This window comes from Mirounga leonina, unplaced genomic scaffold (genome assembly GCF_011800145.1).
Source record: "Mirounga leonina isolate KUSES-001 unplaced genomic scaffold, KU_Mleo_1.0 Mir_94, whole genome shotgun sequence".
In the NCBI taxonomy this organism is placed as follows: Eukaryota; Metazoa; Chordata; class Mammalia; order Carnivora; family Phocidae; genus Mirounga; species Mirounga leonina.
In genome coordinates, this window is record NW_023270855.1 from 53,604,536 (window position 1) to 53,623,803 (window position 19,268).

The 19,268-nt window shown below is 54.7% G+C and overlaps 2 protein-coding genes across 12 annotated transcripts in view; both read left to right on the forward strand.

Annotated features, from left to right (window-relative positions):
* Nucleotides 1-999: 999 nt before the first annotated feature.
* Nucleotides 1,000-12,976, forward strand: MARCHF2 (membrane associated ring-CH-type finger 2). Of its 3 annotated transcripts, none has more exons than XM_034996809.1 (5): nt 1,002-1,134; nt 4,533-4,760; nt 8,775-8,970; nt 10,338-10,547; nt 12,378-12,976. In XM_034996809.1, the coding sequence occupies exons 2-5, from the start codon at nt 4,585-4,587 to the stop codon at nt 12,534-12,536; spliced, it is 741 nt and encodes a 246-aa protein (XP_034852700.1). In that variant the 5' UTR covers nt 1,002-1,134; nt 4,533-4,584; the 3' UTR covers nt 12,537-12,976. The 3 variants fall into 3 exon arrangements, with proteins under 3 accessions (XP_034852702.1, XP_034852700.1, XP_034852701.1); XM_034996810.1 differs by having other exon boundaries at nt 1,007-1,134; nt 4,438-4,760; XM_034996811.1 differs by lacking the exon at nt 10,338-10,547 and having other exon boundaries at nt 1,000-1,134.
* A 3,721-nt stretch (nt 12,977-16,697) lies between these two features.
* The window catches only part of HNRNPM (heterogeneous nuclear ribonucleoprotein M), a 111,602-nt gene continuing 109,031 nt past the window's right edge, over nt 16,698-19,268 (forward strand). For all 9 annotated transcript variants that reach the window (XR_004677891.1, XM_034998243.1, XM_034998245.1 and 6 more), the window contains exon 1: nt 16,698-16,841. Coding sequence is in view for 8 of the 9 variants with exons in the window: in XM_034998243.1 (XP_034854134.1) it covers nt 16,729-16,841 (113 nt within the window). In the remaining variant the exon portion in view is untranslated. The remainder of the gene's footprint in view (nt 16,842-19,268) is intronic.

Consider the following 19,268-nt stretch of genomic DNA (forward strand, 5'->3'; position numbering starts at 1 on the left):
CTGTCCCCTTCCTCCTTCTTCTCTCTAACCTTTTAAACAATGTTATGATTTATCTTTTCACCTCTGAAAAATAAAGCTAGTACAACATAACAGAATGTAACTGAGGTAATCGAATTGCTCCATATATTTTCATAAAGGCAGGGCAGGAGGGGAGAGGAGTACTGAGGCAATTCTCCATCCTACCTCAGGCCCTTTGCATGTGCCTGAACCCTCTGCCTGGGATTCTTCTCCCCTCTTTTCTCTTAGTTGCCCTCTGCTCTGTATCAGTTGTCAGTTCAATTGCTTCTTCCTTAAGGCAGTATTTTTGGACTTTCCAAATTATTCCATGTTATGTCCCCCTCACTTGCTACAATTTATTACTTTTGTAATTAAGAATTACACAACTGGTTAATTCCCTAGGTTAAGGTCCATGAAGGCAACAGTATTTGTCTTAATCCTGTGTCCCCAGAGCCTAGTACAGTGCCTGGCTCATAACAGGCCCTCTTATTGATCTTTATTACATCTAGTGAATGAACCTATTGCATGAATGAATGAGCAAGTGAATGATGAATAAATGGCGTTGGCTTTAGGCTCTTCCACGGCCCCCTAACCTCTCTAGGCTGCCGTTTTCCCTCTGTAAAGTGTGATCATACGGTTCGTCTCTCTTTCCCTCCCAGAATTAATGAGAAGCATATGGGAGGTGATGAACACTTACAAATCCCTTAGCTGGGTGTCACGTTCAAGTCCGTAACGGTTAGCTAGCACTGGTCGTCGGCAGGTGGCGCCACCAACCCCGCTCGTGCCCCCTGCCGGGATGGGGCGGGGTCAGGGTTGGGGGTGGAGCCGGATCTGGGGGCGGAGTTAAGACGCGGTGGGGGCGGAGCCAGCAGCTGCGGCGCCGCGGGGCCTGTGCGGCCCAGGACGTCCCTGTCGCCTCCGGCCCCGCCTCCTGGGGCGGGACGTGCACGGGTATTGGCTAGTGCGGGCGAGAGGCAGTAGCCATTGGGCCGTGGCACCGTCGGCTCGGCGGGCGGTGTCCGGACGCAGGTGCCGGCCGGAGCCGAGCTGGCGGCGCTGACGGGACCGGCCGGGCCGGGACCGGGGCCGGGGCTAGTGGAGGGGCCTGCGCGGCCGCCCGGCCCGGCCGCGAGTCAGGTAGGCACGGGCGGGCTGATGGGGTGGGGGTGGGGGGCGCGGGTCCGCGGGCCGGCCCCGGGTTCGAGGCCCGAGCCTGGCTCCCGAGCGGGACGATCAGGCTCAGACCGTCGGCCTCAGCCTTCTCCGGAACGAGGTATCGCAGTTCCCGTCTCGAGGGCGGCGGGAGGTCCCCGGGACCCGGCACACAGTAGGTGCCTCTCCGAGCCTCGGTTTCCTCAGCTGTGAAACCGGGTCATCCCAGCGCCAACCTAATGGGGCTTGTTGGGAGAATTCAGAAGGTGGCCGATGAGGAAAGACCCTTGCACACAGTAGGCTGTCAATAAGCGCCTTCCTCAACCTCCTTCCAGCGGGGCTCTGCCTGGAAAATAGTAAATATTATAATGACCCAGGCACTGTCTACAAAGGACCTGCTTAGCAGAGTGCCTGGCTGTTAGTGGGTGCTCAAAACGGGGTAGCCAGAATTTATATGATTCTCTTATTTAGTCCTCTAGGGACCTTAATAGGTGGAAGTACTAGAAATGTTCCCTGTTAGATGAAGAAATCGAGGCTCAGAGAAGTCTTTTCTCTTGGGGCCATACATAGAACGAGAGCAGAGCTGGGCTTAAACCTGGCCTCCAATGCAGGGCCATGCAAGGACTGCAGGACACACAGGAGCCTCTCTCTGGTGAGCGAAGAGGAATGAATGCATTTTACAGGCTCCACATTTCTTCTAAAAATAAGAGCAGCATTTAGTGCCCACTTACTGTGTGCCAGATTTTGGCTGTGCCTTGTCTCATCAAACCCTCTAACAGCTCTGTAAGCTGATGACAGTAATCGTTAAGAAGAGCTAATATTTACTGACTTCTTAATAATTAGGAGTGTATGAGCTGGGTATTGTTATGACCTTCATTTTACAGACGAGAAAACTGAGGCCCAGAGAGTGAAGCAGTTTGCCCGAGTGGGCACCGTTAGGGCCCTCTGACTCCTCTTCCTGTAGTTTCTTGCCCTCAGGGAAAGGACGCTGGACAGGTTGCTTTGCCTCAGCGCCACCCCAAGTGGGCCTAGACAAGGACAAGCTTTGCCGGAGGAATTGAGCCTGGGGGCTCCTTCTCAAGAGTCCCTCAGCAAAGTCCATCAGCTCCATCAACTTACTTGACAAAAGAGAAGGATGAGGCCCAGAGAGGTAAAGTGGCTTGTTCCTGGACACACAGCATCAGTGACAGAGTCAAGATTTTAAAAAATCCAGGTCTTCTGAGTCCTAGACCCACTCACTGGACTAAGTTGAAATCTTGGTCCTGTCCCTTCTTAGCTGTGTGATCTTGGGCAAAGAGCTGCCCCTCTCTGAGCCTCAGTCTCCTCACCTGTCAAATGAGGGTAATTATTAGATTTATGTCATAGATTTGTTGTGAAGACTCAGTGAAATCTATCCCCCAGGCATTGGGCCAAGTTCACTTGAGGCATTGGCTCACTCGCCCAGCCCAGCAGCCCCACAGCTGAGTCCAGCCTTGAGTTTAGCCCCTTCCAAGCCCAGGCTTCTGTGGTTTGCACAAGCCTCTAGCCTCTAGACATCCCTGATTCCCACCACGGGCCCTGGCAGACCAAGGTATGAGGATCAGGAGGGTTCTTTTCCCCCGCTTGCTCTTACACAGAGTAGGGGCTGAGAAATGAAACGCAGCAACTTTGTGCCCAACACAGGGCAGGCGCCAGGGACGACAGAGTGCATGTCCAACCTGGTGCCCCCTTCCCAGAGCTCACCGAGAGTGAAGAAATAAGAGCACTTCAGGGAGGGGTACATTCCATGAACACAATAATGTGGTCACGAATGGCACTTTGGCCAGGATGGTCAGGGAAGGCCTCTCCAGGCAGGTGATCTTTGAAGGGGACGCTTAGGGCAACTGTTTAGAGTTCAGCGAGCTTCTCAGTACTCAGCATGCGATAGGCCCTTAACGAACTGTAGCTGCTGTCATAATTTTGGTGATTTTCAGGCCTTGCTTTAGCAGATTTACTGATGAATCTCCCCCCGCCACCCAATAGTAACAGAAATGGCAGAACTTAATATATGGGAGCTGTGATGATTCTCGCAGCGCCCAATTCCTTGCAAGAATGTTAAGGCTGATGCTTGGAGGGGTGGGAAGAATGGATTCCCCTCTACGTGCATTCTCTTGGAGAGCCCAGAGGCTTCCCTGTTGACCTCTGAGCCGGAAGTTCCTCGGGAGGGATAGGAGCGCACACAACATGCCAGGCCCCCCGCCACCGCTGCCCCGAGGATGTTATCTGGGCCAAGCAGTCTTCCTCCCTGCTTCTCCTGCCTCTGGGCTGATATTTGCTTATCTGGCTGGCAGCGGCCCAACTGTGGAGGCTCCGAAGGGCACGGTGGGCCAGGAAGGCTTCTGGCTGAACTGTTAAGAGGGTGCTGATCCGTGGGCAGATGATGGCCTTGGTGCAAAGCGTTAGTCAATCACTTACTCTGGCTTTTCCCCTTCTGTCTTAAGTGTCAGATTTGGCCGGCAGGGGTTGGTAAAAGCTGCGTAGGGGGTGCCTCAGTGAGTGTTTCTGGCGTCTCTGGACTGCAGCTCCTGGAGACAGAGGCCTGAGGACAAGACCTCAGGGACCCCTGGCTCCAGGGTTCCTGTGTTGCCTCTGTTACTTCCAGGAAGTTCTCAGGGGAAGCACACAAGGTCTCACTGGCTCCTTCTGGGACGGGGGTGAAGGCTGCCAAGGGTTCCTTTTGGTGGAACAGACCCTAGGGTAGGGGGGAGAATAGTGCTGAAGCCCCCGACCCAGAGCAGACTTGAGGTCGCTGCCTAAGTCTCCGGCCATCTCCCACTGCTTCTCCTCGAGGACACGGGCATGGCTTGGATCACCTGCTCCAGTAGGAACAGAGGCTGCCCGAGTCCTTCCCAGCCTGCGTCGTTTTCCTGAAGGCCTGAGGTGTCCAGGAGGTATCAAGCGATGCCCCATCCTGGTCTGTTCGCCCAGGTTTCTAGCTCAGTTCTGCCCAACTCCAAGGCAGGCTCACGTGCTGTGAGTGCAGCCCCGGAAATCCAGTCCATGGAGAACATGGGTCTAGGTGGTCAGCGGGCAGGGTTCCAGCCTACAGAAGCCCCAAGCACAAGGCCTGGCCCACAGCAGGCTCTCAGTAACTGTTCGGGGCCCTTCCCGGGTCTGGAGAGCTGATGCTGGGGGTGGCCTGCAGGCCTTGAGGGCTGGACCTGGCTGGCCTTTCTCAGGAGGGCTAGAGATAATAAAACCAAGCCCCTACTGTGCATCAGGCCTGGGCTGAGTTACAAGTGGCATCTCATTGAATCCCCCATTTTACAGATTGGGCGACTGAGGCTCCGAGAGCTGGATTCAAACCCTGGTCAGTGTTTGGCTCGATATCCTTGCCCTTAACCTCCCTGCCGGCCTCTCCCCAGGCTCCTGGGACCATGGGCCTCAGGCCCTGAGGACACAGGGCTCCCTGTGGCCATGACGACGGGTGACTGCTGCCACCTCCCTGGCTCCCTGTGTGACTGCTCGGGCAGCCCTGCCTTCTCCAAGGTCGTGGAGGCCACTGGCCTCGGGCCACCCCAGTACGTGGCGCAGGTGACTTCAAGGGATGGCCGGCTCCTCTCAACCGTCATCCGAGCCTTGGACACGTCAAGGTGAGTGGTGCCTGAGCAGGGGTCTTTGCCTTCACTTGCTTTACTCTCTGGGCCAAGTGATTTTCTCCCAGTCTGGGGTCAGAAATCCAATCATCTAGAGGGACCAGGTGGGTGAATAAACCAGGGAAAGGGGCCCCAGTCATAACTGCAGTGCAGATACAGAGGCCCCGGCCGGCCAGGTCTGGTTCTCCAGGAAAAGTGGAAATTCCAGATTGTCAGGTGAAATCTGAAGATTAGATGGTGGGGAGTAGCTCATGGTTTGGAGAGGCATGATAAGGAAGTGGATTCACAGCACCTGGGCTCAATCCTGCCCTGCAGCCCCTCTCCCTCTGGGACCAGGGACAACTTACTTTACCCTCGTCTCTTGGAGATGGGGACATCTTCCTCATTGCATTGTTCCGAGAGGCTCTTGCTGTGGTCCACATACGGTGTCTGCCCGCGGGTTTGCCACCTCGTATGCATTCGATAAAAGTATTTAAGGGCGCCTGGGTGGCTCAGTTGGTTAAGCGACTGCCCTCGGCTCAGGTCGTGATCCTGGAGTCCCAGGATCGAGTCCCGCATCAGGCTCCCTGCTCAGCGGGGAGTCTGCTTCTCCCTCTAACCCTCCCCTCTCTCATGTGCTCTCTCTCTGTCTCATTAAAAAAAAAAAAAAAAAAGTATTTAAGCCCCGGTGCGGGCCTTCCAGACCCCCATGTGAGCTCCCCTGCCTGGTATGCCAATTTGTCATCATTTTCAAGGAAAAGAGTTTGAGGTAAACCCTTCAAATCTGAATCTGAATCCATTTTCACTCATTTGGATTTAAAACAGCCACCAGGTTGGCTAAGGGAACGAGACTCTGAGTGCTATCTTTTTCTTCTTAATTTTTCCAAGTTTTTCGCATTGTCGTCAGGTTTATCTACTAAGATTTCATTCCTAAGTTCTTTTCCAGTTTTTTTTTTCATTGTGGTAAAATATAGATAACCTAAAATGTGCCATTGTAACACTTTTTAAGTATACAGTTAGTTCAGTGCTACACTCACACTGTGGTGCAACCACCCCCACCACCCGTCTCTAGAACTTTCTTCCCAAACTGAACCTCTGTCCCCATGAAACACGGACTGCCCGCCCCCTCCCCCACCCTGTGCCCACCATCTCCTCTCTGTCTCAGCAAATGTGACTCCTCCAGGGAGCTCCCAGAAGTACAATTGCATGGTATTCATCTTTCTGTGACTGGCTCGTTTCACTGAGCTCCATGTCATCAGGATTTATCCGTGTTGTGGCCTGTGTCAGAATTAATCCATAAGCTGTTCATTCCAACATCCAAAGAAGCTGATGGGAGGCCTTGCAGTGCTTTGGAGGGACCTCACTGCCATTCACCCTCCGAGTCTTTGCTTGGCGTCACTTCCGGCAGGAAGCCTCGCTCAAGCCCAGATGATATGGAGAGTTCTCCTGGGCCTCCTCCGGGGTGTGGGTTTTTATGCTCGCATCTCCATCAGCCCCCTTGAAGGCAGGACAGAGTCTGTGCCGGGCAAGCCAGGCTGGGAGCGAGGGAACATTTGGTGGGGTAGGGGGCCTGGGAAGAGGCTGACCAAGGCTAGGGTGTCCCTACCTGGGGTGCCTGAGGGGCACTGAGTGAGCTGACCCCACTTTGCCCCACCCTCCCTCCTGACACCTGAGAACACCGAGGCCCAGAGGGAGGCGGACACCTGCCAGTGTCACTGAGCATTGCTGAAGCTTGAACCCGGGGCTCCTGCTTGGGTTGGAAGGGGAGAAGCTCGTTCAGTCCCACCAGCCAGTCTTGCAGTCCTCAGAGGCAGGGCAAGAGGCAGGGAGCAGAGAGTCCCTCAGTGACCCCCGCTGATGGTAAGGACAGCCATGCCCGCAAGACCACTAGGCCCTCTTGATCTGCTCCTTGGCCTCTTTGCTCATGGCTTCTCCCCTCTGATTTTTTTTTTTTTTTTTTAAGTCATCTCTATACCCAACGTGGGGCTCAAACTCATGATCTTGAGATCAAGAGTCACAGGCTCCACTGACTGAGCCCGCCACGTGCCCCTCCCCTCTGAGTTTTGATACAACTCATCCCAAACCTGCCCAGGCTGGGGACCAGGGCAGAACCACCCTCCCAGAGAGAAGGCTGCCATTTGTCCAAAGGGTTCTCATCCTCTTGAGCCTTCGGCGCTCTGCCCACCAGTCCGTGAGCGAGCCTAGGCCGTCCTCGAAGCTTCCCAGAGCATATCTGCACCCCCGGCCCTTCCTCCTGGCCTTCCCCTGCTGCCCCTTCCACGTGGCTTCTGCCGGCTTCCTTGCCCACACTCTCCCCTCTCTTGCTCTTGGAGTGTGCCCTGGGCAGCCCCACTGAGGCTTCCCCCCCGCCAACCCCTGGTCCATTTCCTTCTCAATTGTGCCATTTGCGTTATTTTCCTGCCAGAACTTCATGAGCAAAGCCCATTTCTCTTGTCCTGCCGTCTGGAACGGTGTAGGCAGTGTAGCATGGCCACTAAGGGGGGCCTGGGCCCCGGCTTTGCGGGCTACTAGCCGTGTGAGTTCATGCAAACGGGGTCACCCCTTGCTGCCTCAGTTTCCCCATCTGTGAAAGGAGGGCAAAATAGCCCCTTCCTCGCAGGTTCCCTGGGAGAATAACAGATTCGTCCACGTGCTGCCCTTGGAACAGGGCACGGTCCTTAATCAGTGCTCAGCAAGAAGTCAGGTTTCATTTTGTTTTGTTTTCTCCGAAGTGGCTTTTCCAAAAAAGTAGGGTTCCCCGGGACAAACCCCAAACTGACGTGGCTCTTCCTCAGGGTTCTGGTCCCTTCCACTTGCTGGGGTTGGCTTCCGGAGCAGGGAAGCCTGTTAACTCTGGGCAGGGGCGCTGTGGGATCAGGGTGGAGCCCGGTACAGCCTTTTGACATCGTAGGGGATGGCAGCAGCCCCGGCACAGGACTGACAAGAAAGTAGCCATGAGGGGTCCGCTCAAGGTTTTGGCTTCAAAGCAGCCAGGCTCTGCCCCACAGCAGGAGACGCTGAGGAGAGGATAGAAAACAGTTTCTGAGGGGAAACTGGTGTTATCTGGAAGACGGCCCTCCTGCTCCACCTCCTTCGTGTGTTCCTGCGGTTCACTCTCCGGGCAGAAATGTTTGGAAAACAATGACTCATGTGCTGGACAGCCTCTGCGCCCACCAAGGCCACACCTCCAGCCCTGAGCTGCCCCAGGAAGGACCCAGTATCCCCAGAGACCAGGCTGGGCCTGAGGCTTCCCTCAAGTGGCTTCCTGTGGACGCTTGTTATGTCTGTCTTCTGAGCCCATCTAGGACACAGGAGCAGGGGAACTACTCTCCCTGGATGCACAGGTTTCTCAAGTAGCATGGCCTTCAGGTGAGGCTAGATCCAGGGCCTCTGATGGTGTCCTTGAGAATCTGTCTTTCCCTGTTGCTTGTCTCTGCTTTCCTCTGTTTGGCATCATTCACAGACTCCACATGGGGACCAGACTGCTGCCATCAGCTCCAGACTTACATCAGCCTTGCTGTCTCTAGTTCTGGAGTTGAGGGGGCGGGGAGAATTTCAGGAATTAATCACAGTGACTCTGATTGCTTCACACATGCCTTTCCCTGAATCAGTCCTGGTGACCAGGGGTGTGTGGTGTTCTAATCGGTCAGGCCTGAGGTCATCAGGGGTGTTGTCAGCTCTGCTCTAGTCCTTGAGGACCGAGACTTGAGAGTGGGTTGGTTGCCCGGGACGGTTAGGGGAGTATTGCAGGGAAAGGAGGAACAGACGCTAGATGGGCAGCTATAAGAGATGCTCACCCTGGGCCTAAAAATGTGCCACAGGAACCCTGGGGAGGGAGCACACTGCTGCACTTTCGGGAATTTGGGAAAGCTTTACAAAGGAAAGGAGGTCTGGAGCTGGGCATTGAAGGATGAGTAGGAGTTTGCCAAGTGGCAGCGCAGGGGCAATGCTGACCTTATGATCCAGTGGGCAGCAAAGCAGGCGTAGGCAGGAAGATTGGTTGTTGCTCATGCGCTCTATCTCTGTGTCTAGCGATGGTCCCTTCTGCCGGATCTGCCACGAGGGAGCAAATGGGGAGAGCCTGCTGTCCCCATGTGGCTGCACTGGTACGCTGGGGGCCGTTCACAAGAGCTGTCTGGAGAGGTGGCTTTCCTCGTCCAACACCAGCTACTGTGAGTTGTGCCACACGGAGTTTGCAGTGGAGAAGCGGCCCCGGCCCCTCACAGAGGTATGCTTGGGAGCCCCAGGTTGGAGCGGGCAGGGGGCAGGCAGACAGGCCTGGGGCCGGAGGAGGGAACTGCCTAGGAGGATCCTTCTCTATGGAGTGGACCTCCTTCTCCCCCACCCCCATGGTAGAGTCTGTGGATGGGGGTGGGGAACCAGGCCCGAGACCCCGTGCCCCCTCCCTGTTCGGTCACCCCTGAAGCTGAGACCTGAAGAATGAGGAGCCAGCAATGCCAAGGACCCAAGCTGGGGAAGGACAGTCCTGGCGGAGGGCACAAGTGCAAAGGCCCTGAGGTCAGGAAGAGTTCGGCGTGCTTGATGAAGCCTGGGTGGCTGGAGTGGAGCGAGTTACAGGAGGGGGAGAGTGGCCCGGAGGAGGTATTGGCAGCTACTCCGGGCTTTGTGGGCTGTGCCCAGGAGCTTAGACTTTAGCCTGAGCGGAGTGGGTCAGGCCCGAGATGAGCATTCTCGGGCGTGGTGGCTGCCGCACTGCTCTCCGGAGCCCTGCTGGCTGACGGGTGCCCCCTGGACTCCTCCGGGCCTGCTTGGAGGGGGCAGCTGAGCGCTGTACAGTCATGTTGCTGGGCTGGGGGTGGGCTCTTGGAAAGGCCCCTGGCCCGCCCGGGGTGGCTGGGTGTTTAGGAGAACAGTACGGTGGGAGAGGCAGCACCCGCCTGCACCCCTCTCCCTTTGCCCTCGCCCTCCAGCCACATGGGCCTCCTCCCTGCTGTACTTTGCCCAGGCCACATACTCCCATATCAGGGCCCCACATTTGCTGTTCTGCAGCCTGGGGTGCTGTCTCCCCCGTTCTTCACATGGCTGCTTCTGCTCATTCCGTTCAACTCACGGTCCCCTCCTCAACAAGGCCGTCCCCTCCCCGACCGTCCACCCCATTTCATACCTCTTGTACTAGCGTGGGAGCTCCGGGAGGTCAGGGACCCTTCTGTTCCATTGACCGGAATTACCATGAGCGAAGCCCACTTCTCTCGCCCCTTCATCTGCGGGGGCCCTGCGACAAGACCCCCCAGCCAGACCCCCCCCAGCTTGCAGTCCTGGCTCTGTGGGTGACCAGTTGTGTGAGTTTGCACAAATGAGTCCGTCCCTCTGTGCCCTCAGTATCCCCCGTCTGCACAATGGGGGCACCTAGCAGGACCCGGGAGCTCATCATAGGCTCAGTAAGTATGGGAGGGAAGGAAAGTATGGGAGGGTGGCGCACGGCCAGAGGCTGGTCCTGCGGGGCCCGCCCATCCAGATGGGTGTCTGCAGGCAGAGGCGCGAGGCCTGGAGGTCCCGCAACCCCATCCCCAGGCCGGGGCTCGTGGGAGGGCGTTACGAAGCTCGCCTCAGCAGCTCCTCCCCCCACCCCCGCAGTGGCTGAAGGACCCGGGGCCTCGGACAGAGAAGCGGACGCTGTGCTGTGACATGGTATGCTTCCTGTTCATCACGCCACTGGCTGCCATCTCAGGCTGGCTGTGCCTGCGCGGGGCCCAGGACCACCTCCGGCTGCACAGCCGGCTCGAGGCCGTGGGGCTCATCGCACTCACCATTGCCCTGTTCACCATCTACGTCCTCTGGACGCTGGTGAGTGGCTGCCAGCTGGAGGCATCTGGGGGTCTCTGGTTCAGAGCAGGCTGGCCAGGGCTTTGGGCAGTGGCTTGGGGGCCTCCCTGCCTGCCTCTGCCCGGTGGGAAGTGATTCCCAGCATCTCACGGAGCTCCAGATTCTGAGCCCAGCCAAGGCCCAGGGAAGCCGTGAGTTGGGGGTGAGCCTCCACCCCCAAGAGATGAGGACACCTGACTGTCAGTCTTGAACAGAGGCCCGCCATCCACAAGCTCAGCAAGACTAGCTGGGGTCAGGGGATAGAGAGGGTGGGAGGGTAAGAGGAAGAGCGAGACCAGGAGAATGAGAGGGACAGACAGACAGGAAGCTGAAGAGCTGGAGAGGGAAGGCCACTGGGATTGAGAGGGACTGGACTGGCAGCCATTAGGACCCTCGCCCAGAGAGGAGCCCCCCAGTGTCACCTCTTAGGTCTAACCACTGTTGTCTAGCTGTGGGAGCATTCCCTTCTCAAAAAGGATTGGCATCCACTAGCAGGTTTTTTCTTTTTTTTCTCTTTTTTTTAAAGCACATAGTATGAAACCATAGGTACTGCTTCGTAGTCTGCTTGCTTTCGCTTTGCTGATGTCCTTTAAAAAAAAAAGGCAGCCACCCAACAGTTATTCATGGTCTGGATGTACCATATTTATTTAACTAATCCCTTTTGATGGACACCGGGATTCTTTCCAATGTTTTCTTCCCCTTCCTTTTTTTTTTTTTTTTTTTCTGTTATGAACAGTGCTTTGAGCACCACCTGCGCAAATGCCTTCTTGGAACTTGCTTGATCAAAGACTATGAACCATTGACATTGGTTTAAAAAAAATTTTTTTATAGACTTTATTTATTGGGTCAGTTTCAGGTTCACAGCAAAATTGAGCAGAAGATACAGAGAGTTCTCGTATATCCCCATCCCCATCCCCGGCCTCCCCCGCCATCAACGCGGGATCAGAGGGGCACCTCCATTACAGACGAGATCGGGCGCATTCAGGGTGGTATGGCCGTAGACGGGGCACCTCCATTACAATAGAGGAAACCTACATCGACACGTCACTATCCTCCAGAGCCTCCGTGGCTTACAGTAGGGTTCACACTTGGTGCTGTACGTTCTGTGGGGTTTGGACAGATGGATGATGAATGTACCCACTGTTATGGTATCATACAGAGTAGTTATACTGCCCTAAAAGTCCTCTGGCTCCGTCTGTTCATCCCTGCCCCCCCCCCCCCCAACTCCTGGCACCACTGATCCTTGTACCCTCTCCATAGTTTCATCCTTACAGAATGTCACAGAGCTGGAATCCTGCAGTCTGTAGCCTTGCAGCCTGGGTCCTTTCCCTTAGTGACCTGCATTTGAGGTTCTTCCATGTCTTTTCATGGCCGGAGAGCTCATTTCTTTTTTTAGCACTAATATTCCCTTGTCTGGATGTCCCGCCATTTATTTGTCCACTCACCTCCCGAAGAACATCTTGCTGGCTTCCGAGTTTGGGCAATTCTCTGACCCGGTGACATTTAATCCCTTCCAAGAGGCTGTACCACTTCAGTCCCATCCTGGGAGAAACAGAAAGGGAGCTCCTTGCTCCCTGCCGCCGACCCCTGCACTTTGCAGGGTCCCGAATGCCGGTGGGGAGTTTTCACAGGAGAGTGAATGGGTGTGTGTACACAGTCCGTGTGAGAGATGTATGAACGCTGTCTCTGCTTCTGGAAGCATGAGCCTGGCCCTGCTTTGGGCCAGAGCAGGTGCCACCTGGGCTCAGTGTCCCTCCCCTGGGGTGGAGACCAGCGGCTGGCATTCCCACCCACCCCCACCCTGCCCTGCAGGTCTCCTTCCGCTACCACTGCCAGCTATATTCTGAGTGGAGAAGGACCAACCAGAAAGTTCGCCTGAAGATCCGGGATGCAGATGGCTCGGAGGACGCCCAGCACTCCTCACTGGCAGCAGGACTCCTGAAGAAGGTGGCAGAGGAGACACCCGTGTGAAGGCCGGGCCAGCAGGGCCAGAGGCAGCTGGTGACGCCCTGGTATTTGGAAGGACAAAACCGCCCGACCCTTCCTGCACGGCCTGAATGCTTCTTAGGCCAAGAGACACCAAGCGGAGCTGTTTTCTGTGATCCCACGTGAAGATATTTTCCAGCTGTTTTGCACACTGTGGTACATGAGGACAGATGGACGTGGCCCTGAGCTTCGGACAGAGCAGGCACCCTGATCTCGTTCTGAGGCCCACCCGGCCCCCTTGGGGGCCAGCAGCCACGGCCGTAGGTGAACCAGGGCGCCCACGGGGCTGGGAGGTTCCGCAAGCTTCTTGCACTTCTCTGCACCTGACAGGCTCGCTTTCCTGGCACCCCTCGACTTTATAAAGTTGCACTGCGTTTCAAAAAAACCCACCCCGAATGAATAAAAGGAGCCCTTGCTGGACAAAACGGACTTGTCAGTTACATTTCTGAACCGAGGCCTCAAAGGGAGGCACCTGAGACCTGAAGGGAGTCAGGTTAAAAAAACAAAACCAGCCCCTCAGCTGGTTTTGAGGGATCTGTTGTAGAAGCCTGGAAGAAGCAAAGCCTGGGTTTTTGAGTGAAGAGCAGGTAGCAGGGTTATATAATAAATGATTTAAAGTAAATACACGTAAGAAGAACAGTTTCCATTTACTTTGCATCTAGAGTGGGCCAGGTATCATGCTGGGCCCTTTATACTCCTAGTCACTATACTTAGCGAGGGTTCCCTGATTCTGAGCCTTCGCAGGTGCCCTCCTTCTGCCCATCCTCAGTGGCAGGAATGGCTGTTACCTCCAATTTACAGAGAAGATTGAGGCTCAGAGCAGGAAAGCCTTTGTCTGAAGCCCCACGGCTCCAGGAGGCAGAGATAGGGTTGACCCCCTGGTCCACATGGCTCCAGTGTGGAGCGTTCTGTGTCCCCTTCCGGGAGGACTCAGGAAAAGAAGCAGAATATGGTCATGCTAGTAACAGCATCTACTTCTTGAGCTCTTTCTGAGCTTTGTACATTTGAGGGTTTCCTGCATTGAGCCACATTTATTACTCAGAGCAGATCCAAAAGGTGGGTTCCAGGGTTCTCTTATGAATCCCATTTGCAGATGAGCAAACAGAGGCTCAGAGCACTGAGGTTACTCACCCAAGATTTCACATCCTGGATGGGTCTAGCACAGTGTCTGCCATGTTCTCTTGTTTACCGCATGAATGCGCGTCTGCTGTGTGGCTCACCCAGAGAGGGAGAAAAACCCTTTCTGCCCTAGATGAAGAACATGGGGGAAGCCAGCCCGGCCACAGCAGGGCCGGGGGCGGGGGGGGGGGGGCGGAGAGCAAAGGGCAAAGGCCTGGAGGCTGGAAACTACGTGGCCTGTGGGAGGAGCAGCAGGGCAGCTGAGCCATGCTTGGAGCCCTGAGATTCAGGGGCAGAGGGGCAGGAGAGAGGCAGCTGAAGAGATGAGCAGGCGTCTGCAGAACAGGATCATACCCAGTGCCCTAGCTCAGCTGGCACTCAGGGCCCTTCTCATGCTTGTGGCTTTTTACGCTATACAGGCCTGGCACCCACCTCTCCAGGCCAACTTTGGAATATGCTGTCCCTGGAGAGAGTGCAGAGGCCCCAGGATCATGAAAAGAGAAAGCTTTTTCCTTTGCATATCTCTTCTAACACTTTTATTTTATTTATTTATTTTTAAAGATTTTATCTATTTATTTGACAGAGAGAGATACAGCGAGAGAGGGAACACAAGCAGGGGGAGTGGGAGAGGGAGAAGCAGGCTTCCCGCTGAGCAGGGAGCCCGATGTGGGGTTTGATCCCAGCATCCCAGGATCATGACCTGAGCCGAAGGCAGACGCTTTACCACTGAGCCACCCAGGCGCCCCCAACACTTTTATTTTTTAAAGATTTATTTATTTGAGAAAGAATGCATGTGCATGCAAGCTGGGGAGAAGCAGAATGAGGGAATCCTCCTGCAGACTCCCCTCTGAGTGGGGAGCCCCGATGCAGGGCTGGATCCCAGGACCCTGAGATCATGACCTGAGCCAAAACCAAGGGCTGGACACTTAACCACTTAACCGACTGAGCCACACAGGTGCCCCTCTTCTGACACTTTCAATTACAGTGAGGAGAAAATTGTAGGTTGGTGCTAGGCAGTCTTTAATGACCCTTAACCCTAGCAAAAGAGAGAGCAAGTCTTGGGTTCAGAGCTGTTGGCTGTGTACACAACTGAATGGCATCACCCTCATTTTTTACAAGAAACTATTTACAGCAAGTTTTTGATATGTAGTGTTATGTAAGGCAAAATTTAAAAACCTATTTCTTTTTTTTTTTTTTTTAAAGATCTATTTATTTATTTGAGAGAGTGAGAATGAGAGAGAGTACATGAGAGGGGGGAGGGTCAGAGGGAGAAGCAGGCTCCTCGCTGAGCAGGGAGCCCGATGCAGGACTCGATCCTGGGACTCCAGGATCATGACCTGAGCCGAAGGCAGTTGCTTAACCAACTGAGCCACCCAGGCACCCCTAAAAACCTATTTCTTTAAAGGAAAAAAAAATGTGTGTCAAAGGAGAGTATGAAGAAAATCAGAGTTCAGGAGATGGCAAAACCCAGCAATGTGGGCAGTGTTGGGTTAAGTCAACCAGCCCATAGGAACCTAGCCTGGAAGTTTGTCTCCTCAACCAGGGCCTGGCTTGTTCCTGATTTCCAGTCACACTCACTGCAGGGGAAGGGAGTGGAGAGACAGGTGGCTTCATGTCTCCACTGCTTTGCATTTGGACTCTTTTCCCTCATTCTGACAGACTGTTGTGGCCTCTTCCATCATCTCTGAGCCTTGCTGAGCAAGGGGATTCAGAGGTTTGGTGAGGCTCCTTCTGCCCCAGGGATCCCTCCAGTCTAGGAGAGGTCTAAGGGAGAGGAAAGTAAGCTTAGATACCAGTGCAGCCCCAGGAGAAGAGCTGGTGTGGACAGGGGAGGGGTTGTGGGAGGAGGAGGGCCTTGGAAATGGTTGATAGAAGGAAATTCTATGAGACAGAGGAGTTTGGGGAGTATGTGGGAATGGGGGCCTAGCCCCCGTGTCAGGCTGGGCTACTGGATTTCTTCTCTGGGCCTGGAATTCTCAGCCTGGGTCAGAATCGCCAGGCTGAATTAAGCAGCTAGGACAGTGTGGCAGATGAGATATTCCCCCAGAGCCTGATGATATGCAGCCATTCTGTGGGAGAGGGGGTAAAGAAAACTTTCCCTTTGTAAACCTAGAGGGAGTTCAGTGGTTGGATGGGAACTTCTCCAAGATTCAGTGAAGCCTTTCAAAGTTCCAGAGACACTGGGGAGGGGGGTGCTGTGGGGAAAGGGAGCTGGAGGCCTCTGAAGGCTTTCCTGGGCTCTGGCTTCTTCCCAAGGCCAACCTGGTTGTCCCAGGACGCAACCTGTAACAGCCCTTGAAAACCTGTTTCTGGACAGAGCCAGTTCTTCAGGACAAAGGGATCCAGGGGCAGACAGAAAGGAGCCCCCGTTAAGGTTAATGGGCTCTCTTGGCCTGTGACTCATTTCTTCTATCCTGTTGGGATTATTGCTTGTTCATTCACTCAAGAAACATCCGTGAGCACATACTAAGTCCCCAGCTTCATGTTTCGGTTGTTGGTTAATGGGTTCAGTGAGAGGAACTTGGGCCATGAGCTCTGCACTCAGGAGCTCCCAAACTGGTGGGGAGACAGGCCAGACGGAGCCCAGGTATTCTTGGTGCAGGATGATACTTGCTTAGGGAGACAGCATTTTGTACAGCAGCCCTGTCGAGCCCGGCCAGTGTCCTGCCTTCCTTGTCTAGCTAATTCCTTTATATCCTAGTAAACAAAACTTTCGCAGCCTCTCTGCGCCGGCTCTGATTACAGGAAGCTGGGAGCGAGTAGGTCCGTGTAGGGAGGTGGGGAGGTGCGTCCCCTCCCCGACTTCGAGAGTGGGTGGAGAATCCAGTAGGTGCCTAACGCAAATTGGTTGCAGTAATGAATGAATAACAGCTGCGGGTCCGCGCTTGCGCGCGGCGGGGGCGTGGCCCCGAGCAGGGGCGTGGCCCGTGGCGGGAGGGGACGAGGCGGGAGCGGGCCGCGGCGCGCGCAGGCGTTACTGGTCGCGCCGAGTCACGTGAGCGCGCAGGCGCAGCGGCTCGCATCCCGCTCCCTCACACAAAGCCCAGACGCGGAGAAAATGGCGGCAGGGGTCGAAGCGGCGGCCGAGGTGGCGACGACGGAGACCAAAATGGAGGAGGAGAGCGGCGCGCCCGGCGTGCCAAGCGGCAACGGGGCTCCGGGCCCGAAGGGGTGAGTATTCCACGGCTCCTTGTCCCGGGTCGGGCACCTTCGCGGCGGCCGCCTGCGGCTCCGTTAGGTCTGTTGGCGGCCTCCCACCGGCGCGGCCTCGGCCTGGGCCTTCCCCGCCGGTCCTGCCGAGGGTGGGGGCGGCCGAAGCCGTGAGGAGTGAAGCCGGGTGGCCCCTCGAGCGCCTCAAGGATCGCCGCCTCCTCCCAGGCCGCGGACCTCCGCCCCGCCGGCAGGCCGGGCCCGACGCCGAGGCCTGAGGCCGGGCCCTTGCGCACGGGGATGATGGCGCGGGCCCGGGAGCCGGGGAGTCGTCGAGTCCGCCGCCCGCCAGCCTGCCGGGTGACCTTCGGTTGAGTGGTTTCACAACCCCCCTCCCCTACCGCCCGGGGTCTCAGTTTCGCGATCCGTAAAGTGGGGGGAGGGGAGAGAGTGCGCGCGCAGAGGTTCGCGCGCGGTGAGCCCCGGTAAACGGCAGCCGAGGCAGGCGGGTAGGTTTCGGCGGGGACCGCGAGGCCCGCTCGGGGCGCCTCCTCTTCCTTTTCCCCTTCCCCCGCCTCGCGGGGAGTGCCTCGGTCGGAACCGCCGCTAGCCCTGCGCTCTGGCCCCGGCTCGAGTCCCTCGCGGCGTCCCTCGCTCCTCCCAGGTGCGCAGTACGTAACCGTAGAGAGTTCGGATCTGCTGCTCAGTGTTCACCCTTAGAAACAAGCAAACAAAGAGGGCGGGTGGTGGGGGGAGAAAGCTCCTCTTCCGTGTTCCAGGGGAAGATTTTTCCTTCCTTAGGCGGGCTCGCCGACTTGCGAACTTCGTCACCTATTCTAGTCCAGCCTGGGGCTCGGTCTTGGGGTTCTTGGTTTTTCAAGTTTAAAGCTTTAACGCATCATCTTGTGTCCCCATGAAACCCAGCCATTCTGATAGCAGTCACTTGAAAGACGCGGGGAGACGTTGTGTCTACAACCAACAGCTGGGAGGAGAGGGGACTTCTGGGCGCACATTTGATTTCCTACAAATTTTTTAAAAATTGTGGTAACCTACATAACCTACGATTTTACAGTTTTAACCATTTTTGAGTGTGCGATTCAGTGACATTAAGCGCATTCACAGTGTTGTGCTACTACATCCTATGTTCACGTCCAGAACTTTATCACCTTCCCAAACTGGAGCGATTACACAGGAATTTACTCTTAAGCCACATTCCTCAGCTGCTGGTTACCTCTGTTACAGGTTTCTGTCTCTTACGAATTTGCCTTCCCACAAATTTTTTAATATGCATAACTAGAGTTTGTGGAGATTGAAAATGAGTGCAGTTAAATTGGCTTTATGTGAATGAGCATTCAATAAATACTGGCTTTGTTAAACTTTCTCTCCTTAGGTGGGGAGGAACAAAATACCATGGTTACTGGTCCTGAGAAATCAACAGAAAGGCATCCTGGAAGTATTCCCAACACTTTGCTATTGAAAACTGGAAAGAGATGTGCTCATTTGGACTTTTTTCATCATCTTTTGGGGAGCCTCGTAGGATTTCTAAGGGCCATATTTGGGGGCGTTTAAGACACATTTCCTTTTTTCTTTTTTTTTATTTTGAAGCATTTATCACAGGATGAAATGCTGCTAGAACTGTTAGGTGAGAAGTTTGGTTATAGATTATAGCAGCTGGGGTACATTTTTCAAATTTCCCATTTTCCACTGTTCATTTTAAGTAGTAATTTTGTGACTGATTTATTTAACATGTGGACTGTTAGGAAGAACCTGAAGGTTTTAGAGATAAAACAGCCCTTGTTGGAATAAACCCAGAGTCTAGGACTGCTTAATCGTGGATATTTTGGGGAGATAGCAACAGATCTATTTTGTAGGGCCTGTGGAAATTTTTTTCTTTTCTTTCCTTCATTCCTTTTTTCTTTTCTTTTCTTTCGTATGAGGAAGCTCTCGAAACAGAGCTCTTTAGAATAAAGCCCTTGCCCAGAGGAGGAAGCACTTTACATTTCTGTAGTAGGGTAATTAGGCTGTGTTAGAAGTAAAAGGAGTTACCTGGTGGGGAACTTGCAGGGGCCACCCTCCCTCCAACCTAACCTGCTGGGGGCAGGGAGATGTAGCTTTGGTTGGAGAGGGAAAGATGATGATTGGGGAGAGGCTGAGAGGAGAGTGTCCAAAGACTAGGGATTTGGGTGTATGCTTTGCATATTTGTAAAAAATTGAAGCTGCTGTGGCACTTACTGCTAAAACACTGGGGGCCAGCTGGTGGGGCAATGAATTCCAGGCTAAGGAATCTAGATTTTTATCTTGAAAGCCTTTGAAGGATGGGAATTGAGTGAAACTTCATTCTTCTGACCTGTCTGTACCAGGAGTGGAGTGTGCTGTAAACCAAAAAGGCAATGAGCAAGCAAGCTTGATTGAGGACCCCAGATAGGAAAGCTTATTTTTCAGTTCCTT